General features: G+C 39.3%; 1 protein-coding gene across 3 annotated transcripts in view; it reads right to left on the bottom strand.

Annotated features, from left to right (window-relative positions):
- Positions 1-20,655, bottom strand: part of LOC148321040 (PHD finger protein 14-like) — an 87,161-nt gene that overhangs the window by 21,377 nt on the left and 45,129 nt on the right. For 2 of the 3 annotated variants that reach the window (XM_088319087.1, XM_088319088.1), the window contains exons 15-16: positions 13,952-14,014; positions 12,685-12,806 (exon numbers count right to left, since the gene is read on the bottom strand). In XM_088319087.1, coding sequence (XP_088175213.1) covers positions 12,685-12,806; positions 13,952-14,014 — 185 coding nt within the window. Of the gene's footprint in view, positions 1-10,054; positions 11,155-12,684; positions 12,807-13,951; positions 14,015-20,655 lie in introns of those variants that run through there. The other variant, XM_088319089.1, reaches the window with a different exon arrangement.

Raw genomic sequence — 20,655 nt, 5'->3', positions numbered from 1 at the left:
TTTTGACGCGTTCTGAGGCAATTTTTGCCATTCGCCCATATCGCGAGTAGGTTCATCACACACACGAGGGCCGATTCGTGGGCCAGACTAAAATCCAACTCCGGCATTTGCTAATTGAACCCTTTTTTAAAATTTGTCACCCCCGCCCCAGCCCCTTAAATGGGCGTCCGGCTGGGCCTGAGAGCTGGACAGTTCCTCGTCCAGGACAGACCGACCACCTCTGTCTTTACCATTATTGACTAAATTATATGACCAATATCCATTTTCCTGGGATAAAAAAAAAACTTAAGTAATTTAGGGATGGCAGCATCCACTCAGAACATCCAGACTGGCATTATTGCAATGCCACGGAATCATTGAGAGATTTAGCATGCTATATAATAGCCGTTATTGTCATGACTGAAAAGCATTCAGTGAAATACATTTACAACATATAATCAATATGTTTGCTTGTGGTTGATCAACTACAAAGGAAGGTAGATGGTTCACCGGTTAAAAAAATGTCAGCAGATTTGATTAGTTATGAAAACACAGTTCCTGGCAGATTTACATAATAAAGCTAAGTTTTATCTCGGTCTTAATCACCTGGTACCACCAACCTCTATCTGCTCCAAACACTGCCCTTACACAGCAAGGTCCTTGATGTTATCAAAGCAATTTGGCCTGCTTTAATCATTGGAAAAATTGAGCATTCCCCACTCTACAGCCCTTGTACTTTGGAAGCAGACAAAATCCAATCACTCATAAGAGCGGTTATTGATTGATGTAATCTTATTGGAGTTAAGGTGGTTGAGAGGACGTGACTGATTGCTTTTGTCAGCTACATGTGTTGCTGTTGGCTGGTGATTCGTGTCCACTTTCATCTGGTATTTAATCTCTCAGTGATGCTCTCAGATCATCCCTCTGCAACCGCCAGGGAGACGAAACCAAATAGTTTAGGCTTTTATTGGCTTGCAACCACCTCTTCAAAACTGCCGTCAACTTTTTTTTTTGACTGACTTTCTTATCAAGAGGCACCATTCATTACCATGCAAAATAAAGTCACACTGATGTGCTCTGTATAAGACGGAAAAACGGTGATGAATAAACTATGCAGATTTTCTCATTCTCATTTCATTGCAGTGGTATCTCGCATTCTACCACAATCCATGGGCGGCTTTCTCGTTCAACTCAGTATTAAACAATAAAATACACTTTTAAATATTCCCTTAATTAATTAATTAATGAAAACTCTTCACACGAGTACAATAAGTTTTCCTCACTGAGTCTCTCAGCCAATTACTTGGCAGTTTAGCAGGCTAAAGTTCTTGACCAAAAGGACCATTTTGACGAACCGGGCAAAGCGTTATCATGTAAAAGCAAAACAGTAGGACAAACTACACTGTTAGCATAGATTAGTGTTAACTAACAGTGTTAACATCAGCAAGTCTTTGATAATAATGTTGTAATAATGTTGTAATAATGTTCGGCGACATTGACGGTGTGGGGAAACACATAAATGTGTTTGGGTGGGCATTAAGACGTCCAAGCCGTTGACGATTTTATTATGTCCAGGACAGAAGTTTGTTAACAAGACAGTGTAAAGACACACGAGTTACAGCCTCCAGGTTGCAGCACATATTTATGCGAGGGTAGGGCTTGTTGTCATTCACGTTTAGTGGAATCTTAATAACAGTTTGCGCCCCCAAATCGCCGCTACGACTATAAATAGTACAATTTGTCGATAAGATTGTTCGAAGTACATCACTGCATAACATAGCATACAAATCTAGTGAAAACAAGTCCTCAAAGATGGACACCAGAGTGAATTTTCACTCCTGTCTTATCCCACTCCCACAGAAATAAATACAATATTACAACAATACGATTTCATTTATATAGCGCATTTCACAACAGCTGGAGCTGTAACAAAGCGCTTTTTATATCCCATACTGTCCAATTCCGGACCGACCTAATCTGTCCTGTCCTGGTGAAAATGACTCCCATCCCATCTTGCTACCATTCAGAATGACTCCCACTCCTGGAACATGAATTAATTAATTAAATAAATAAATAACAGTTTGTCATCCCCTCTACCGCATGGACTCTCAAAGGCCCGTTTCCACCCAGGTATTTTTTATCCTGTCCCGTCCCATCCAGAGATTAAAGGTAAAGTTGATTATCGTGACCTGTGACAGACACTATAATTGAAAAAACTATCTAGGATTTCATGTTGACAATGTATGGTATTTATACCAGCAAGCCACATAACTGCGGTGTGCAGAATATAACTGAAAACAACTATAATCATGATGGCCACTGAAAAATAAATGTTTGTCAACTCAAACTAAATGTGCTACTGATTTCTGACTATACAGGTAAATTGGATGATAGCAGTGAGGAACTTTATTGTGAATGATCTAGCTGAGAAATAATGCTCCCCTTTAGAAATGAAACTCTGGACCGTATTGAAGCTTTGTGTCTACATTCATGAAGCATGTATTCACAGTGGGACTTCGAAAAACTTCTATTCTCTATTGCAGCAACGGAGTCTTAACCCAAACGGGAGAAACAAGGCAGTGAATTTATCACAGGTGGGAAATGCAATTACCAAGGGAGTGGCCACATGACAGAAATCAATATGACACAAAGCACTCAGCCACTGACTTTCATCCATGATAAAGTGTGTCAGTGTCTTTTCATTGAAAGAAGATTATTGGACTTTGCAAACCTCCTACTTTTTGATTTACTGTTGGCTCGCTGACTGAACAGAGCCATTGTTCAAAGAGAGAGAAGTAATGAATGGACTTGTAAAATATTCAGAAAACACCTCTAGAGAAAAATCCATGTCAGAATGGCTGTCTTTATTAGGTAATCTGGATCAAAGTAATTTAGTGTTATAAGGGAAACAAATGAACACTAAAGAGTACCGATCTTCCCTTACTGCCTGATGCTGTGACATTAGCTGAACTTTCACTTACTATCCATAAGGTGGCCCTGGTGGACAGATAGAAGGTAAAAGGAAAGAGGACCAAAACCCATTTCATTCTGGATACTCCATTAGAAAATCAAGACAACAATCTATTTTATACATATAATGGCTCTTTTTTAGTACTGTTCAGTCTAGTTTGAGTCTCCAACCATCCATCCATCCATCCATCAATCATCTGTACTGCTTCTCCTCACGAGGGTCGCAGGTGTGCTGTAGCCTATCCCAGCTGCTATCGGGCAGTAGGCGGGGTACACCCTAAACTGGTTGCCAGCCAATCACAGGACACACATAGGCAAACAACCATCTGCGCTCACACTCATGCCTAGAGCCACATTAGAGTGTCCACTCAACTTTTTGGGAATGTGGGAGGAAACCCACGCAGACTCCACGCAAGACTGTTAGAGCCCAAATCTAACCCACGACCTCTGCACTGTGGGGCCATTGTGCTAACCACTCGACCACCATGTCGCCCCTTGAGTCTCCATATAACCTGCAATTATATTTTTGGAAAGCCAGAATACCCATAAAAATCTCACTGAATGCCTCTATGGTTGTGCAGTTCCGAAATCTTTCAGGAAAAATGTCTCCAAAATCACATTTGACACCTTGACCTATCAGCATGCCGCAAGACACTTCAGCACAAATTGAAAGACCTGAACATACGACTAAAATGTCTTGATATGTCTTATTAAAAAAGGAATAGCCTAAACAATATGTGGTAAATAGTGCAAAGAGAAGACTATACACCAGGGGTCTTCAACCCTGTTCCTCGAGGGCCGGTGTCCTGCCCGTTTTCCACCTCTCCCTGGTGCAACAAACCTGAGCGATCGTTATCTAGCTTCTGCAGACCTTGCTGATTATCTGATCATTTGAATCAGCTGTGTTGCCGCAGGGAGAGATGGAAAACCTGCAGGACATCAGCCCTCGAGGAACAGGATTGAGGACTCCTGCTATACACCCTACAACAATGTCTAGAAACATTTCCAAATAACTGCCCTAGCTCTTGAGCGAAAAGGGTGGGGTCAGCAAAAACAAAATGCCACCATTATATCAGTTCACCAGGCCTCGTGTCAGAACAGTAATGGGACACGTTCGCATCACTGAAAAGGTTACTCATCTCCACAACTTCTTCAGCCTCTTTATCCATCACTGGGGCTATTGGCCTCAGTTCCATATTGTAAACATTAGTGAAGCAGAGTCGTTGTTTGGGTTATTCACTTATTTTCTGTCTCCAAAGAAAATGGGTACCAAGGACTTGCTTCCGCCATAACTCATCTCATGCAGGGCAAAAGATTAATGATTTCTGGTGGAAAGGTCAGATGGCACAACCGTTTCAGCCATATATACATTCAATAAATAGATTCTGGCCTTTTTTTAGAAGCTTAGTCATCTGGGACGGACTCAGAGTAGAGCCACAGCTCTTCCACATCGAGAGGTCCCAGATGAGGTGGCTCGGACATCTGATTAGAGGGCCTACTGGATGCCTCTCTTCCTTGACCCAGCTGGGCACGTCCCATCAGTACATGGCCACGAGGACAACCCAGAACAAGCTTGTGTGACAATGTACTGGCTGGCCTGGGAATTTCTCAGGATCACGTCCAAAGAGCTTGACGAAGTGCCAGGAAAAAGGGATGTCTGGGCTTCACTACTAAAGCTGCGCCGCGATTTGACCCGAGATAAACAATAGTAAATGGATGTAAGGATGAAGATAGCGGCCCAAACCAACACTGGGCAAAACCAAACAATAAAGCCGTTTTGAAATTTAACACAATCCCCATATTATGTATTAAATGCCAACAGAACAGTTATCACCTTATACCTTAGTCAACCCCCGTAGATTTGCACATTTTGTTTAAATTTTTTATTTCAATAAATATATTTTTACGTTTTTTCGTACAGCAGAGATTGTCCCAAGAAGTTCCGCTAGGCTGGACGTATGCATGTTCACGTTGCCACAATGTCACCTACGTACGGGAGCTGATTCAGCTGCACATCTGACAAACGTCATTCTCATGATGGAATGACGAGGAAAGACCTCCATCCTAATTGCTAAGCTATAAGACTGACACAGGAATTAACTGCTTGAGGTGATCTTGTCCACTTTTCACAGACGTCAGGCTGGAACCTCGTCAAAGCGGAGATGATCCAATGTCGAACAACAAAATAGCAGGCAAATTAAAAAGTCTCTGGACTCCTGAGGGAAAATATAGTCACTAAACAAAAATGGAAACGGAAACTAATTACAGAATGACACGCTGTACATCAGCCAGGAGGAGTGGCCTTTAAGGCGAAAATTATATTCATTTGCAAACAGTTGTCATCCACCTGGTTATCCAAATGAAAAGAAGCCAGCGCACACCGCACCGCGATACGGAAATATTGCCAAGCCGCTAGGCTGTTTCTCCGAAATTGACGCGGGCTCGCACAGCTATGCCGAGCTGCATCTGTGCCTGGACAGAATTAACATTTGTGTCGCTAAATGTCTGAAAACTACGACTAGCCACCAACAAAATTTAATTGCACATTCCTACTCTTGTCCACTTCAATTTGTAAAATTAAAAACACAATCAGCACAATATATACATTTTGTGAAGGGGATAGTGTTTTTCTTTCCTCAAAGCAGCTCATATTTTTTTGTCAATGATCAAAAATGTGCATGTCGCTATTATATTTATACAGGTTGAAGTGGAGAAGAGTAGAAAAATACACATGAATTTTGGTGGCGCCGGGTCATCGTTTCAGATAGTGATGGGTAAATGAAGCTTCAAATCTGGTTCATGAACCAGTTTTAGTATTTTTGGACTCCTATAGATGGCACTCTCTGTTCAACATTGGGCTGAAAGCACAATGAATTGCCATTTTTAAACCTTTATTCAAACCAACAGTGCCGTCTAGAGGACTCAAAAAATACAACAGCTGGTTCATGAAGCAAATTTGAAACTTCATTTTCCCATCACTGGTTTCAGACACTAGGAGACAACATAACGTGACAAACCAAGCCAGGAAACGATACTACAATGCTTGCGCGAAAGCGAGAGTCTGCTTCATTGTCCTTAAATGATCCAGAAGCCCAACCCCCACGACCCTGACCAGCCAACCCGTGGATTGAAATACTGATAAGGTATCCTGCTGTTTGGAACTGGCAGTTTCCTGTTTTATAGCAACTTTCAGAAGATGGGAGCAGCCTCATTGGATGTGAGCTGGCTGTCGGTCACGTTGGATGGGCTGGGTCGAGCGGTCGGCACTCAGACTCAGGCGATAAGTGAACGCAGTCGCAGGTTGGATTCGACTCTTGAGACACTACACACAGTGGATAACAAATAGCAGAAGTTGCTGATTGTGTTGAAGAATTGATTACAAATTCAGCAATGGACTCAAGGCTGACTGAAATTACTGTCGGCAAGTTACCAAAACAACTGTTATACGGAACTTCTCTCCTGGACGTGATTGGTGCCGGATGCTTGGTATATCTCCTTCCCTTATCTGAGCCCCTCATTCTTCTGTTTATTTGTTCCTGATTGGGCCAGCCGAGGCTGTCTCCATGACAATGTGATATGTTTTGGCATGCGATCGAGGACATCCTAACACAGACAGACTTCTTACACACACACACATCCATAATTCTATATTGAACAATGCCTTTCGTATGATCTCCAATACATTGTCTTCACCCAGTGACGGCTCAGGTGCGTTGAGGATACGCTCGCCTTGGATAGAGTGATAGATACCATAGATAGTCAGCGTGTCTTCCCCCGCCGCCTCCCACAAGTGCAAGTCTTGAATCCTATTGTATTGTTCTTTATGTGGCTACAAGAGTGTAAGGGTATAACTGGATTTTTTCATGTAACTCCCTTCCCTTTCTCATGTTTTCCCTTTTCTCCATCTAAGAAACTGCAAAGCAGCGAACCGCCAGGCTTCCCGTTCTCCCGCCCCCTCTCAGTCATGTTGTGACCGTGAAGAAATTTCAAACCTATGAGGGAGCCACCGGAGCTGCTACATTCCTCTCATGAGTCCTGCGCGGAATGAGTGGAAGGAAATCGAATAAAGTGACAGTCACATTGATGATAAAATAAAAATGATATTCTGAACAATCATGACGTTTTAAGGGGGTAGTGAGTTAGCATTCAGGGATTTCTGTGACATTGGGGCGGCACGGTGGAAAAATGGTTAGCACTATGGCCTCACAGTGCAGAGGTCATGGGTTCGATTCTGGCTCCAGCCTTCCTGTGTGGAGTTTGCATGTTCTCCCCGTGCCTGCGTGGGTTTCCTCCCGGTACTCCGGGTTCCTCCCACATTCCAAAAACATGCATGGCAGGTCGATTGAACACTCTAAATTGATCCTAGGTATGAGTCTGAGCGCGGATGGTTTTTCGTCTGTGTGTGCCCTGTGATTGACTGGCAACCAGTTCAGGGTGTCCCCCGCCTACCGCCTGAAGACAGCTGGGATAGGCTCCAGCACACCCGTGACCCTCGTGAGGAGAAGCGGATGGATGGATGGATTTCTGTAATATTTGGCAGCTCTGTGTTCAGCTCACATAAACAACCATTTGGAGTTTTACGCTTTTTTGAGTCTTGTATGTCACACAAATATTAAATCCATCCAAGTGTCTGAAAACATTTTATCAATGATGTGGAGAGACGGAACAGCCACTTCCATACGGGCTCCTTTGTTTAAGAACAATATTTTTACCAATAAATGGTTCGGCTGAACAATACTATGACTGCTTTTTGTGAGGCAATTGCACAATCAGAAGTTCAGAAGTTCTGTCTCACCAATTAAAAAAATATGCAAATTCAGCCATTTTAATCGTGTAATCATAAACATAATTGGATTTACCATGAAAAACAATACACAGCACAGACCAGAGAAGTAAAATTGAGCGTAGGCACATGGCACAAGTGAAACTCAGGTGTGTACATATGCATACACTGTTTATCCATGGGCATATATATACACACACGCACGCACACACATCTGATGATTAAAGATATAACATGCAGCAGATCAATTTCAGTTTTAGTCTGCATGGGGTAACAGCTTGTATGAACCAGTCCCCACCTACAATGGCAGTTCCCAGGTGATAAATCACAGATGACAGAGGGCATTACACGCACAAACGGACCGCTGCTGCCGCATGTTAGGAGCAATTAATTAGCTGGCTGACACTCATTTATCACTGCGGCAATAAGATGAAAAGTCAAGAGTTTATTAAAGCCCCACTTAATTGTCAAGAGTTATAAGCCAGAGGCTGAGAAAGCTCTCACACACACACACACATACACACACACACGCACAGCGTAATTAATGTAAACAAATTTGTAGCAAATGTGACTTTTAATCAAGTATACATGTACACAAACAAAATACAAGTATCACAATATAGCTAGCTACGCTTCTGTCCAGTTACACAGTATTGTAATTATGTTCTGTTAAAAATCAAGTAGGTTGGGTAACTGATATAGTCATGCATGGAAAAACAGCTTTTGGACAATGTATGAAAAAGGACAACGAATCAGCAAAACCAAGCTCACATCTACAAAGACCAATGGAATTTGTTGTTCGCAAAAGCGGTACACCATTTGCACTACTGGTCCCAGAAGCTTGGAGACAGGAGCCTCTATTTTCCACAAAGTGACATTTGGGGCCACAGTGTGACACTTGTCACATGCCCTTACAGAGGAAAAAAGCAGAGCTTTTGACAGTACTGACTGAGCACCACAAGGGACGTGGAGACAAAGCTGGTCTGCTTTCTGAAGACATTGTCAGTTAACTGTCAACTTCTGGATATGACGAATGAGGAAGACTTGTAAATTCCCAAAGAGAATACCATTTGTTTTCACATGATGCAATTACTACTCACTAACCTAACACGTCTCTACGACAGAATCTGTAATGTATCATTAAGCTACATTACACACAGGAGTGCTTTTCTATTCTGTTCAGCTTCTCTCAACCATCTGTGGCCTTTCACTTAAAAAGAAATATGCACACACATGCACACGCAAAGTTGGGAGAAGTTAAATTTACATTAATCAAAATACAGCTTAATATTGATCTAGCTGGGTAGGCGTACTTTGTGTTACGTCACCTTTCCTTTGAATGGGACCTGCTATTTTTATAGTACCTGGTGAAAAGACTTTACAAGTAGGTGAAGCTGATACCGCTATTCGCTTTTTGGGATTCGGCATTGTTGCACCGTCGGAGCTTTTGAAAATTTCCAGTCTGAATGATGAAAATAAACAATCCTGTTGCTGTGTCTGTTCTGTGAATGTTGCAGTATTGTACTCTAGTCTCCATTTGGCAGCTATCCATTTTCTTGCTGCCAACAGTTCTCCTCTCGAGGAAAAGCTGATCAAGGCCAACAACCAGATGTTCTAACCATTGCCTTACTGTGCTGCCGCCACACCAACTTCCAACAAAACGAACATGACAAACGGACTTTGCTGCAATTTCAGAAAACAAAAGGCTCCTTCTTCAGCATTGAATGGATTAATTAATCACAATTAAAGACAATACTAATATATATATATATATATACATATATATATATATATACAGGGCTGTCAAAACTAAAGCGTAAAACTCAGGTGATCAATCAAATTTTTTTTTACTCAGTTAAATATTTTAACTCAGTTAACTCAGTTTGATTTACTTCAAAAATAATTTGCATACTTTGCAAATATTGTACCATATTAGCTGTGCATCCTTAGCACGTCTCAGAACAAAACACCGTGTTCAAGTTACCACTGGGCCTTGCAAACCAACACTGCTGGAGTGTGGCGCTTGTGGGCAGTTTTGGGAAATGTTTCTAAGAAAAATGCCTGTAAAGATGCCTCCATTTAGATCGTATTCAAGAATCAAAGAAAGCTATTAGAACATTCTTTGAATTAAATATACTTCATATTGGGTGATTTCGCATCAATTCCAAGATATTATTCAAGTAAATATCTGTTACAAGCTTCACAAAAAAATAGTAGTTGGAAAATATAATTAATCGCAATTAATCATGGAATTTATTGTGATTAATTGACAGCACTGATTATATATATATATATATATATATATATATATATATATATATATATATATATATATATATATATATATATATATATATATATATATATATATAGGGCTGAGATTAATTTGATAAAGTTTTCACGTGATTAAATATTTTAACTCAGTTATATTTACTTCAGAACAATTTGCATATTTTGCAAAGCCAGATTGAAACACTGTACATCTTTAGCACATCATCTCAGAACAAAACACCAACACTGCTGGAGTGTGGTGCTTAGAACTCAATATACTGTAGAGGTTTTGAGAATTGTTTCTAAGAAGAATTCCTGCAAAGATGATTCCATTTAGATCGTATTAAAGGATCAAAGATAGCCATTAGAACAGTCTTTGATTTAAAGTACACTTCATATTAGATGATTTTCCATTAATTACATTATATTTTTCAAGTAAATACCTATTAAAAGCTTAACAAAAAAAAGTACAATGTGATTAATAGCGAAATTGTTTGTGATTAATTAATTAAAAACTGTAAAAGGCTAAACTGCACTAATATACATCCATCCATCCATTATCTGTACCTGTGTGTGTACTTTTTTTTTTCAATCCAAAAGGCAACTTAATGCATAACTGTCAGTCAGTAGTGACCCAGAAACTAAATTAATGAATCAAATTCTCGTGTTCAACTATCATACTGATACCTATTTCATTGGTGCATTTACTACATCCAAATTGGTAAAATCCTGATGCTGTGCCACGACATCCCACGTCCAAAATGACATCACATACTTGGTGTTTCTCAATGTAACTAAAGAAATTAAAAAAAAAAAAGAGTGCCACAAAAAAAAAAAAAAGACAGTCATCACTCAACCTAGTTAGTGGTAGCAGCAGTTGAGCAGTTTGAATGTCAGGATGCAATGTGTGATGTGAGTTCATCTGAGAGCAATTCAGATTTTGTCAGTTTCCGTCGGACCGCTGTTCGTCCAGTTTGGATCAGAGGTCATTGTGGGCTGTAGGGGGCGATCTTGTTCTCTCTCTTGTTCTTCAGCCTCTATCGACCGTCATTCTTCAAATGCCTCAATTTTGCCTTTGTATTTCTCTAAGCCAATGGTCATCGGTCGCCAGTTTTTATGCCAGGTGAGGTGGCTGCCCCGGCTCTCACAACCTGTGCAATGCAAAGATAGAAAGAGTCAGGGCAGCACACCTCAAACCCCGACCAAAAAAAAAAAAACCCTCACAACTTTTATACTAACGTAATATTAAAATGCTATTAATTACTTGTAAAAACCACAATAAATAATGCACAAAACACAACACTTCATATAAGTACGTTTACCATTTTACAAAGCTCCAATTACATCGATGGGAATGTGTTTTGCATTGAAAAGAAAAAGACAAAATGTTCAATAACCTTTAAAAGTGAACTTAATTTAACTTTCGCCAAGGTTTTGAATGCTTTTTACCCTTAGCCTTTTAATTTCTGTTCTCTAACAGGGAGCTGAGAGGCAAAATTCACAACTGGTGAATGATCCATGAATCGACCAATACATTGGTTGAATTAGAATTGCCATCTAAACAGACTTCTCGACCACGCTCGTCACATTTTGACATCATGAGACCAAGAAAATGCCTAAAATTGAGCTTAGAGAGTCACAGAGTGTCATTAGGAGACTGGAAGAGTGACGGAAAGGCGTATAAGTGATGGATGTATTGGTCATTTCATGGATCTATGAATTCTGTCATACAACTCCTGTTTAGAGAACAACAGGTTTTGCCGAAAGGACTGAAAGCTTGAACAGATGGACATGCAATGGAAAGTTGAGATCAAGCCACAAATGCACACTATTTTTCGTGGTTAGTGTCCACATTAAATTGGTTATCCACACAGTCATAATTGTGAATGCAGTGATTTGATGACAATGGGGAATGACTTTTTTTTTTATAGTGTGGAAAAAATCCTTCCCACTCGACTATTTCCCAAACTTTATTGAGACAGGGCACCCTTCTTACACCAGAGCAATCTCACGGGCACCACCAAACAAAAATGAAACCCCAAAGTATCACTAATCAAAAAATAAATAAATAAATAAAAAAGATTTAATCTCCATTTCCATACAAATTTAATTACTCTGTCAAAATCCGGGCCTGTTTAATTGAACACAAATCTGATATACACTAGGAAGCTCATTCTGTTGCATGAACAGCAACAGTTTATTGAACCTTCTTACATCTGATCCATCACTGGGATAGATACTGTCGAAAAATATAACCATTGCTGGCATCGTACTGTAGAGAAAAAGTTAAATAGGATCATATATTATTATTATCATCAATATCATTATTATTACGGTAAGGTGCCATTGGCACCCTTGGTTGGGAATCACTGCTCGATACAATTCCAAGAGCACAGCACAATCTTTTTTTATTACGTCTGCACCTGGAATTCCAAGAAAGAAGCAGACTAAATTGTGCTATTCATTACATGGTAAATAAGTGCGCAAATGTATGTGGCAGGTCAATACTGAGTGCCTATGGAAGAGGTAGGGTCAGCCCTATACATCTGTTGAGCCTAGGGTGCTAAAAGCCTAATGAAGACTGAACTTTAATCATCGGGACAGTGTCTGTGTAACACGCACGCGCAGCACATGTCAAGCCTCACGCCATCTATGACCCACATACACTCACATTCACTCACCTCACAAGATTTTCATTGTCCCCCGGTCCTTTACAGGTTGTACACTCAGTCCTCGTGTCATCTGCTTTGTTTTTTTTAAGCACAGCAGACTGTCGCTGTCTGCGTTCCCTTGGCAGCGAGTCCTATGGAAACATGGATGAGAACAATCAAATTATGTATGGGGTAAATATTTCTCACTGGAATGTATAAAAAAAAAATGCGCATATGATTATAAATATCAGTTTAAAAGGGTCCAAATCTATTGATAGAATCAAGCCCAGGACACTGACTGGACAGGCAACAATAGATCCTTACACTCTATTAACTGAAACTTGAAGCTCCCAAAAAATGCTGACAATGCTGCTGTTATTAGGAAGTAACGATACATTAAATGAACCGACGACGTAATCCGCACAAACCAAGGCCTCGCTTAGCATCTGTCCCGGTGATTTTCTTGGAAACGGCACAGGCTCCCAATCGGGGCTTCATTTGGCATGCCCACTATTTCTCGAGACAAGCCCTGAAGCATCGACACATCACATAACATCTCTATAAAAAGGCAAGTTTCCCCAGATCGGTTCACCAAAATCAACCATAATGACTTAGAAATTAAATTGACATAATAGAATTCTTATAAACCATAATTCCTCCATGTTATTATGGAAGAAGACTCTTTTCAAGAGAGAAGCTGCAGTCCACCTTCTTTTGCCTCCTAAGTAAAGGTTAATGCATAATAATTAGTTACCATGTTTTTTAAGTGTTTTATTTCTTTTATGCTTCACTTAATTCTATACTACATTATATATATTTTTGACCAAACACTTTTTTTTAAGTTAATATAAATAGGACTTAGTTTGGGAGCTGGAACAGATTCATTGCATTTCCATTCATTTCAATGGGAAAAATTACCTCGATTTGTGAACGTTTCAAGTTACAAACGAGCTCATGGAGCCAGCTGATTTCCCAGCATTCTCGGCAATGCCTTCATGCACTCCTACATTCGAAACTGTTGGATGCTCAGGACACGGTGATCAGGTGAATTGTCATGGGGAACCCGAGTTGTCCCGCTAATATAGCAAATGCCGTATGATCTTTTTGTAGAAATACTGGTTCATTTTCTGAACAAAACAGGAAGGTGAAAACTTATGGTTTGCGTTTGAAATGTATCTTTTGAGACGCCAGTCCTGGAGATTTTCTTGTATGTGAGGGTATGTTGTGGTGTTTAATGCTGTTCAAACTTAAATCTCGACAAAAGCAATTCTGTCATTCTTTGAAATGAGCGACAAACCTCAATCTTGTCTTCTCTCTCTTCACAGAAAGGATTATTCTTTCTCTTCTGCCCTCTGGTTCTCTGTTTACAAGAAACAAAACAATTAATTTAATAAAAAAACGTTTTCTATCATTGTCATGCATTAAGGTATTAGTTGTATTAATTAATTAAGGTTTTTATTTAATGTACTAAGTGTACACATCAATTGAAAAGCCCCAATCACATGATTTCCAGAGTTAACTTGCGATTAATCGCAATTTAATCGCACATTTGATTTCTGTTCAAAATGGACAGTAAAATGTTTTTCAAGTTTTTGATACTCTTGTTTCGCATTCACTAACCTTTTTGTTCCCCCACTACTGATCAATTCATACACACATTTTTTCCCCCCCAGTGTAAGTCTGCGTGGCCCGGTACCAACCCCTGCTCTTGTTAAGATGAAAGTGTACCAATTTACGTCATGAAAATATTGTTGTATCTATTAGTTTATTGATAAAGTCATTTTAGAGTGATTCATAGTTATTTGAAGTTCAAGCGTGAAAAAACTTAAATCATTGATTATATGCTTTTTTTCTTTTTCAATGATTGGTTTATCTTCAAGCACTTTGTTGCATTTCCAATGAAATGAAAAGTGCAATATAGTTCAAATTTGATCAAGGACAAGCGGTTCAGAAATGGATGGCTTGTTTTGAGCTACATGTGAACAGAATTTTTAAGCCACTAGGTGGCAATAGTTTTTCATGTAGGATGTGCCTGACACAGTTCCAGTAAATTGGACTAGTCAAATTAAAAGTAGAAAAATGACAAAAATGACGCAACTGGACTCCTGCTAATTTTGTTTATTATTATTATTTTTTAAACAGTAAACAGTACTCACAAATATATGTCATATTATTTTATTTATTATTGCAACATCATGTAAGCCCATCCTTGCCACAGTGAAGCACTGGTGGCAAAAGCCAAACTCAGTCATGGCTTTTACTTTCATGACTTGGATTTACCACCCGTGAGTGAAACCTTGCTGCATGTTGATGCCTTTATTTTTGTTCAACTCAAAAATTAGGCACACAATCAGACATGACTTCAGGCTTTGATACCAAAAAATTAACATGTTAAGTAAGCTGTATCCTGGAATTGCTGAACAAAATGAGGCTCAGCTGAAGAAAAGCAAGTGTGTTCTCCATAGACACAAGGCAGACATACACAACCACACTCAGACCTCTGAGAGCTTTAGCACACTTGATCGATGGTAACTGCTAATCAGCAGTCCAGGCTTCCTACCTCATGCGCCTCGTGATATGGAAGAAGAGGTGGCAGCCTGTGTAAAATTTACTGTTTGCTGTGTTGTGACCGGAAATATACGGAAGCATATTGCATTCACTTGAGAAGAAAAAAAAAACAACTTGTTTTTCTGAGTAATTTTTTTGGGCCTTTGTTTTTTTGTATATTTTTTTTCTTCTCTGTTTTATGGAGTATTTTTTTCGGAGTAATTTTTTTTTCTGTTTTTCGGAGTAATTTCTTTTCTCTGTTTTTTGAAGTAATTTTTTTTTTACCTCTGAACTCCAAGCGACGTGTTGCCGACTCGCTTATGGCGGACTCCTCCCTGTTTACCTAAAACTGCCTTCAACTTTATACTTAAACCGTTTCAATTAAGGTAAGGCATGTACACATGTAACGCAAACATTTGTTGCGTTTTGTGCTTTTTAACTGTATACTTTATGTAGTAATAGGTATTTTGGACTATATGTCCCATAATGCTTTGTATCGAAGTGTTGTGGAAGGAACTTCCGGGTGATGACTAAACTTAGTGTTAACAAGAACACATTATTGAAATCGTGTCGCTTGACATGCTCCGTAAAACGATAAAAACTTCTATTATGAGTAAAGTACACGGTTAAAAAGCACAAAACACAACGAATGTTTGCGTTACTAGTTACTGTACATGCCTTACCTTAATCAAACCGGTTTAAGTATAAAGTTGAAGGCAGTTTGAGGTAAGCGGGGAGGATCCCGCCATAAGCGAGTCGGCAAGACGTCAAAAAAATACTGCGAAAAACAGAGAAAAAATTACTCCGAAAAAAAAAAAAAAAAAACAAAACTCAGAAAAATAGAAAAAAATTCTCAAAAAAATTTGACCCAAGAGTTGTGTTGGAAGGTCATCTACAGAAGGCCGATTATGAAAAAACATTAATCATGATTATTTTGTAATAATTGAAAACACGATTATTCAAATGATAATTGCACAAAATAAAACAAAAAAAAAGACAATTTATTTATTTATTTATTTTTATCTCGAAATAAAAAAAAGGTGCAAATGTATACATTCCAGAATAAATTCTTTGTAGAAACAAACCTTTCGTTCTGTTCTAACATCTGAATAAACAATATCAATAGATTTTGAACTGAAGTATACTCACTATAGTATTAGACATTGTAAAATGAGTACTATTTTAACAATGTTTTACATACAGTGATATATACTAAATATAATAATCATTTTTTACGATTATGCCAAACTTGTAATTTGTAATCGGAATTGAATTTTGATTAATTTCAGAGCCCTAATATACAGCACCGTATTTTCATGGCCAAAAGACGCGCCATATTAAAGGGTGCAGCATCAATTGTGGTTGTAATTTCTGTATTTATTTCTGGGCGCATGCTAGCTTGCACATGCTAGCTCCCGTTTAGAGAAAGGCAGCTTTGTCAATGGCAGTACCACAGATGCTATAAGAGCTCTCATGACAACACAACAAATCAACAACGGTGGGCAGGGATGTCACTAGTCACCACACTCCTTGGATTCACGGTTTTAAATCAAAACCAAAACTGAACAGCATACAAGCAAATAATGAAACAAAAAAATACAATTTACACAAAACATGCATATCTCATGCCATTCATATACCAAAAAGAAATAAAAATGATACAAAATGAGTACTGCAATGCATTCTGGGAGCCTATCAGCCTCAGCCAATCAGATGTCTGGTTCGAGAGAAGTGAGTGGTGTGCGTTAAGGCAGTGTTTTTTTTTTTTTTTTTTCAGAGTCTGTTGACTAAATCTGAGGTGTTTCTTGCTTGCAATAACATGAATTATAAGACAGACTATGACATCGTGGACAGCTGCCCATTTGTCCAGCTTTCTTCCGCACGTATATCCTGGTCTGTTCTAACTGACTGTCTCAAACCACCACCAAAAGAGGTATTCACAGAATTTATTTGTCACACTCAGTTCTGCGGACAGTGGTCTCAGACTTTGACCTGCAGGGTTGCTAACATGCAATCTGGAACGAGAATAGCTCGTGTACAGATCTATGGGTCTCAGTCTATACGCAAGTTGCGTCGCATTTCAGGGCGCCTTGTTTGTTTTGGGGAATATTTCGGACATTAAAGTGCGCCTTATGGTCGCAAAAATACGCTACATAGATCATCTCACAAAAAGTGAATATAACCCTCACATTGTCTTATTTTATATTTTCTCTTGTGACAACATTCAATAAATATCCGTTTGCTACTTTTCATGTTCCACGTCTCTATGACATCACTGAGCTGATGGATGTTACACACCTTGTGCTACTTCATGTACCGTTTGAAGATGCATCATAGATACTCATATTTAGGTCTTAAGACATGCTTGGCTTGTCCATCACTTCAGAGCCCTGCCAAGCTAACATCCTAAACGTTCCAACTTCTTCAGCAATGCTGGAAGCACCCTTACATCTATTTTCAGAAGAGAACCTCTGGAGATGACGCTGAGCAAGTGGACTCGCTTGTCCTCAGCCTTAGGTCACTATGTTATTTTCAACCCGTGTGTGTGCGTGCGTGTGTGTGTGGGTGTGTGCGTGCAAGTTTGTGTGACATGGCGGCAGGAAGGGTTGATTCTAACCCTGTAAAGTACTTTTAAGTCTTTTTTTTTTATTTAATTCATTTTTCTTATGAAAAGCCCTTTGTCAATATTGACTGACTGACTGACCGAAGTGGAACCTGTCCTGTTAAATGATGGAAACTTTATCGGGCCATTCGAAGTCTTCTTACAAAGTAGGCCAAATTACTGTAAAGCTGCGATTCTATTTTTTTTCAGTTAAAAGCCATGAGGTTTACTGAAGTTCCAGTACCCGGTATGAGAGAATGTGCGCATGATCGTACCAAATAGTACCACCTGGTGCCCATTCATTACTGGGCTCAATTTTTACATTTTTGCATGACCACAACCCCTTTAAAAATCATTAGCTGGCTAATTTACTATTCAAATCCGCTTACCTTATCATGGTCTTATTATGGTGGTAAGGGTTTCATCAAACCCAAGTTGTTTAACGGTTTGACTTCCCCTCTGTTCGCTGTCTGAGGTATTGCCCCCCCCCCCTCATAATGGTATGCCACAGTAGCAGGTGGGCGACGTGGGTTATGTGATGTCAGAATAAGGAAATACAGGCACGCTTGAACACACATTGCTGTCTCACGTCCCTTCATACACAAACAGTTAGTAGTGGCGCTTTTGACGCGTTCTGATGTAACTTTTTAGATGAACTTTTGGGCGCCTCACGAACACATTACACGCAAGCGGGCCAATTCGTGTGTTGGACTGAAAATAATCCACTTCCGTCCTTGGTTAAATGAGCCCTTTTTTATAATTTGTCACCCTCCACCACGCCCCAAAAATGGGCGTTTGGACCATTCCGCCCCTGGGACGGACTGTCCAGCTCTAGCTAAAGCCTATCCAATATGACCTTGGGTACGAGGATGGTTTTCAGTCAATTACAGGGTACATGTTGACAAAACAAATATTCACACTCACATTGACACTGATGAAGAAGTTAGTGTCAATTAACCAAATAATTTGTTGATTTGGCATTTGTCTGTTTTTTTTTTGTTTTGTTTTGTTTGTAATGTTTCTGAATGGTGGTATTCCTTTACAAAACTGTAACTCAGCTCCTGTTTGGAGGCAATCCAAAAAATGTACAGGGAAACCAAATCAAGAAAATCATGCCTCATATTAAAAACGAGTTGAACTGCAGTTATTTACTTGACACACCTCAATATCCATTATGGACTGTATTTGATTTTGACTGTATTACCCAAGGTGACTTAAAGGCAAGGAAAGTCAGCTTTATTTATATAACACATTTGACACAGAATACAACTCAATGTGCTTCACACACGCAAAGACAACCTCATTAAGCATTTACAAAAAACAGTTAGCGACATTCAGAAGCAAAGCAGCGAAAACAAAAGGACCTAAGAAAATTCACGAAAAGAACGTATATTGACAGAAAACTTTAAAAACATTTAAAAGTAAAAGTAAAGTATCTAAACTACTCAATTTTCACACCCAAAAGGCGCACATAAAAGTCTTAAATTTGCTCCAAAATGGACGAGACACCTTATCATGTGTTGTGCCTTATGTGTGCACCAAAAATCACTGAAAATTCTAAAATCTGTAAATTTTGAGTGACTTTGATGACGGGGTTTCCTTGCTATAAGTTTCATCCACAACACTTGTGTTTACATGTTCTTGTGGAGCTGCTGGAGAATAAGTTTTAAAGCAATAATGAATAGCAACAAAATATTTAACAGACTGTGAAAACAATTCCATCTGTTGCTTCTGGCTCAATGTCACATACCAGATGGGGTACTTAGTGTCAAGATATCGTCCACAGAAAAATGTAATAAAATTCCGACCCAAGAGCTGCTTCACTCGGTGCATTTCATATTTGTTATGCATTGGGTGCCTCTTAGGGTAGTTTGGCTAATCATGAGCTGATAGATGCTTAGCCGCACAGATCGAAACTCTGCTCAGGTGAGAATACTAAAACTGCTGGCATCTTAGAAATCGCAGGGAAAAATCAAGCTATTAATTATGCACTTCTGAGCCACTTTAACAAGTGTGCATTGCTTCATAGCAGACGATATTAACAAAGTGCCAGTAACAGGATATTCATTTAGAGAAAGAGAAAGAGAAAAAGAAAGAGAGAGAGAGAGAGAGAGAGAGAGAGAGAGGGAGAGAGAGAGAGAGAGAGAGAGAGAGATTTGTGACATTCATTTTTCTGGGGTAAAAAGTCAAAAATGTTCTTTACAATAATATGTTCTATGCAGCCCTACTAGTTTAAAAATGGTATTGCGATGCATATTGTATTTCTAGATTATGACTTGAGCAGCATAATCCACCCGTTTTTAATCCATCTCAGGGGGCGGCCATTTTGCCACTTGTTGTGAAAGAATAACATCGTTAAATGAGCAAACCCAGAAAACAGGTGACCCAAGACTGCTCGTTATCTGAGGGTTTCCCACCACCCCAAAGTACATGGATGAGCCCAAAAAGTATTCTAGATTGGTGAGGCAAAATGAAAGTCTACATTTACAGGTCACTGAGTGAAAAGGCTAAAACCCAATGAAAAGAGAATGTGCGTATGAATTCCGAGAGTGTGAAAAGCCTTTATTTTTTCTGAAAAGAGAATGTCTTGGCACAGAAATGACATATGTATTAGGTCCGCCACAAACAATTATTTTGCTAATCGGATCATCTGTAAATCTCCCCAGCAAGCACCTGGCTTTATATCACCATCTGTAGTTTAATGCTGGAATTCTTTAACGTATGTACACATGAAAAATAGAGACAGTTAAGATGATAATGTATTCAATTTGTATTAAACTTTGCAGCTTGTACCAGCATTCGCAACATATTAATAAATGATAGGAGCAATTGAAATTGAAGGTGGTACTGTG

The sequence above is a fragment of the Idiotropiscis lumnitzeri genome, chromosome 16 (assembly GCF_059441095.1).
Source record: "Idiotropiscis lumnitzeri isolate Australia: NSW breed Sydney's pygmy pipehorse chromosome 16, RoL_Ilum_1.0, whole genome shotgun sequence".
NCBI classification, from domain to species: Eukaryota; Metazoa; Chordata; class Actinopteri; order Syngnathiformes; family Syngnathidae; genus Idiotropiscis; species Idiotropiscis lumnitzeri.
This window is presented reverse-complemented; position numbering and strand designations above follow the sequence as displayed.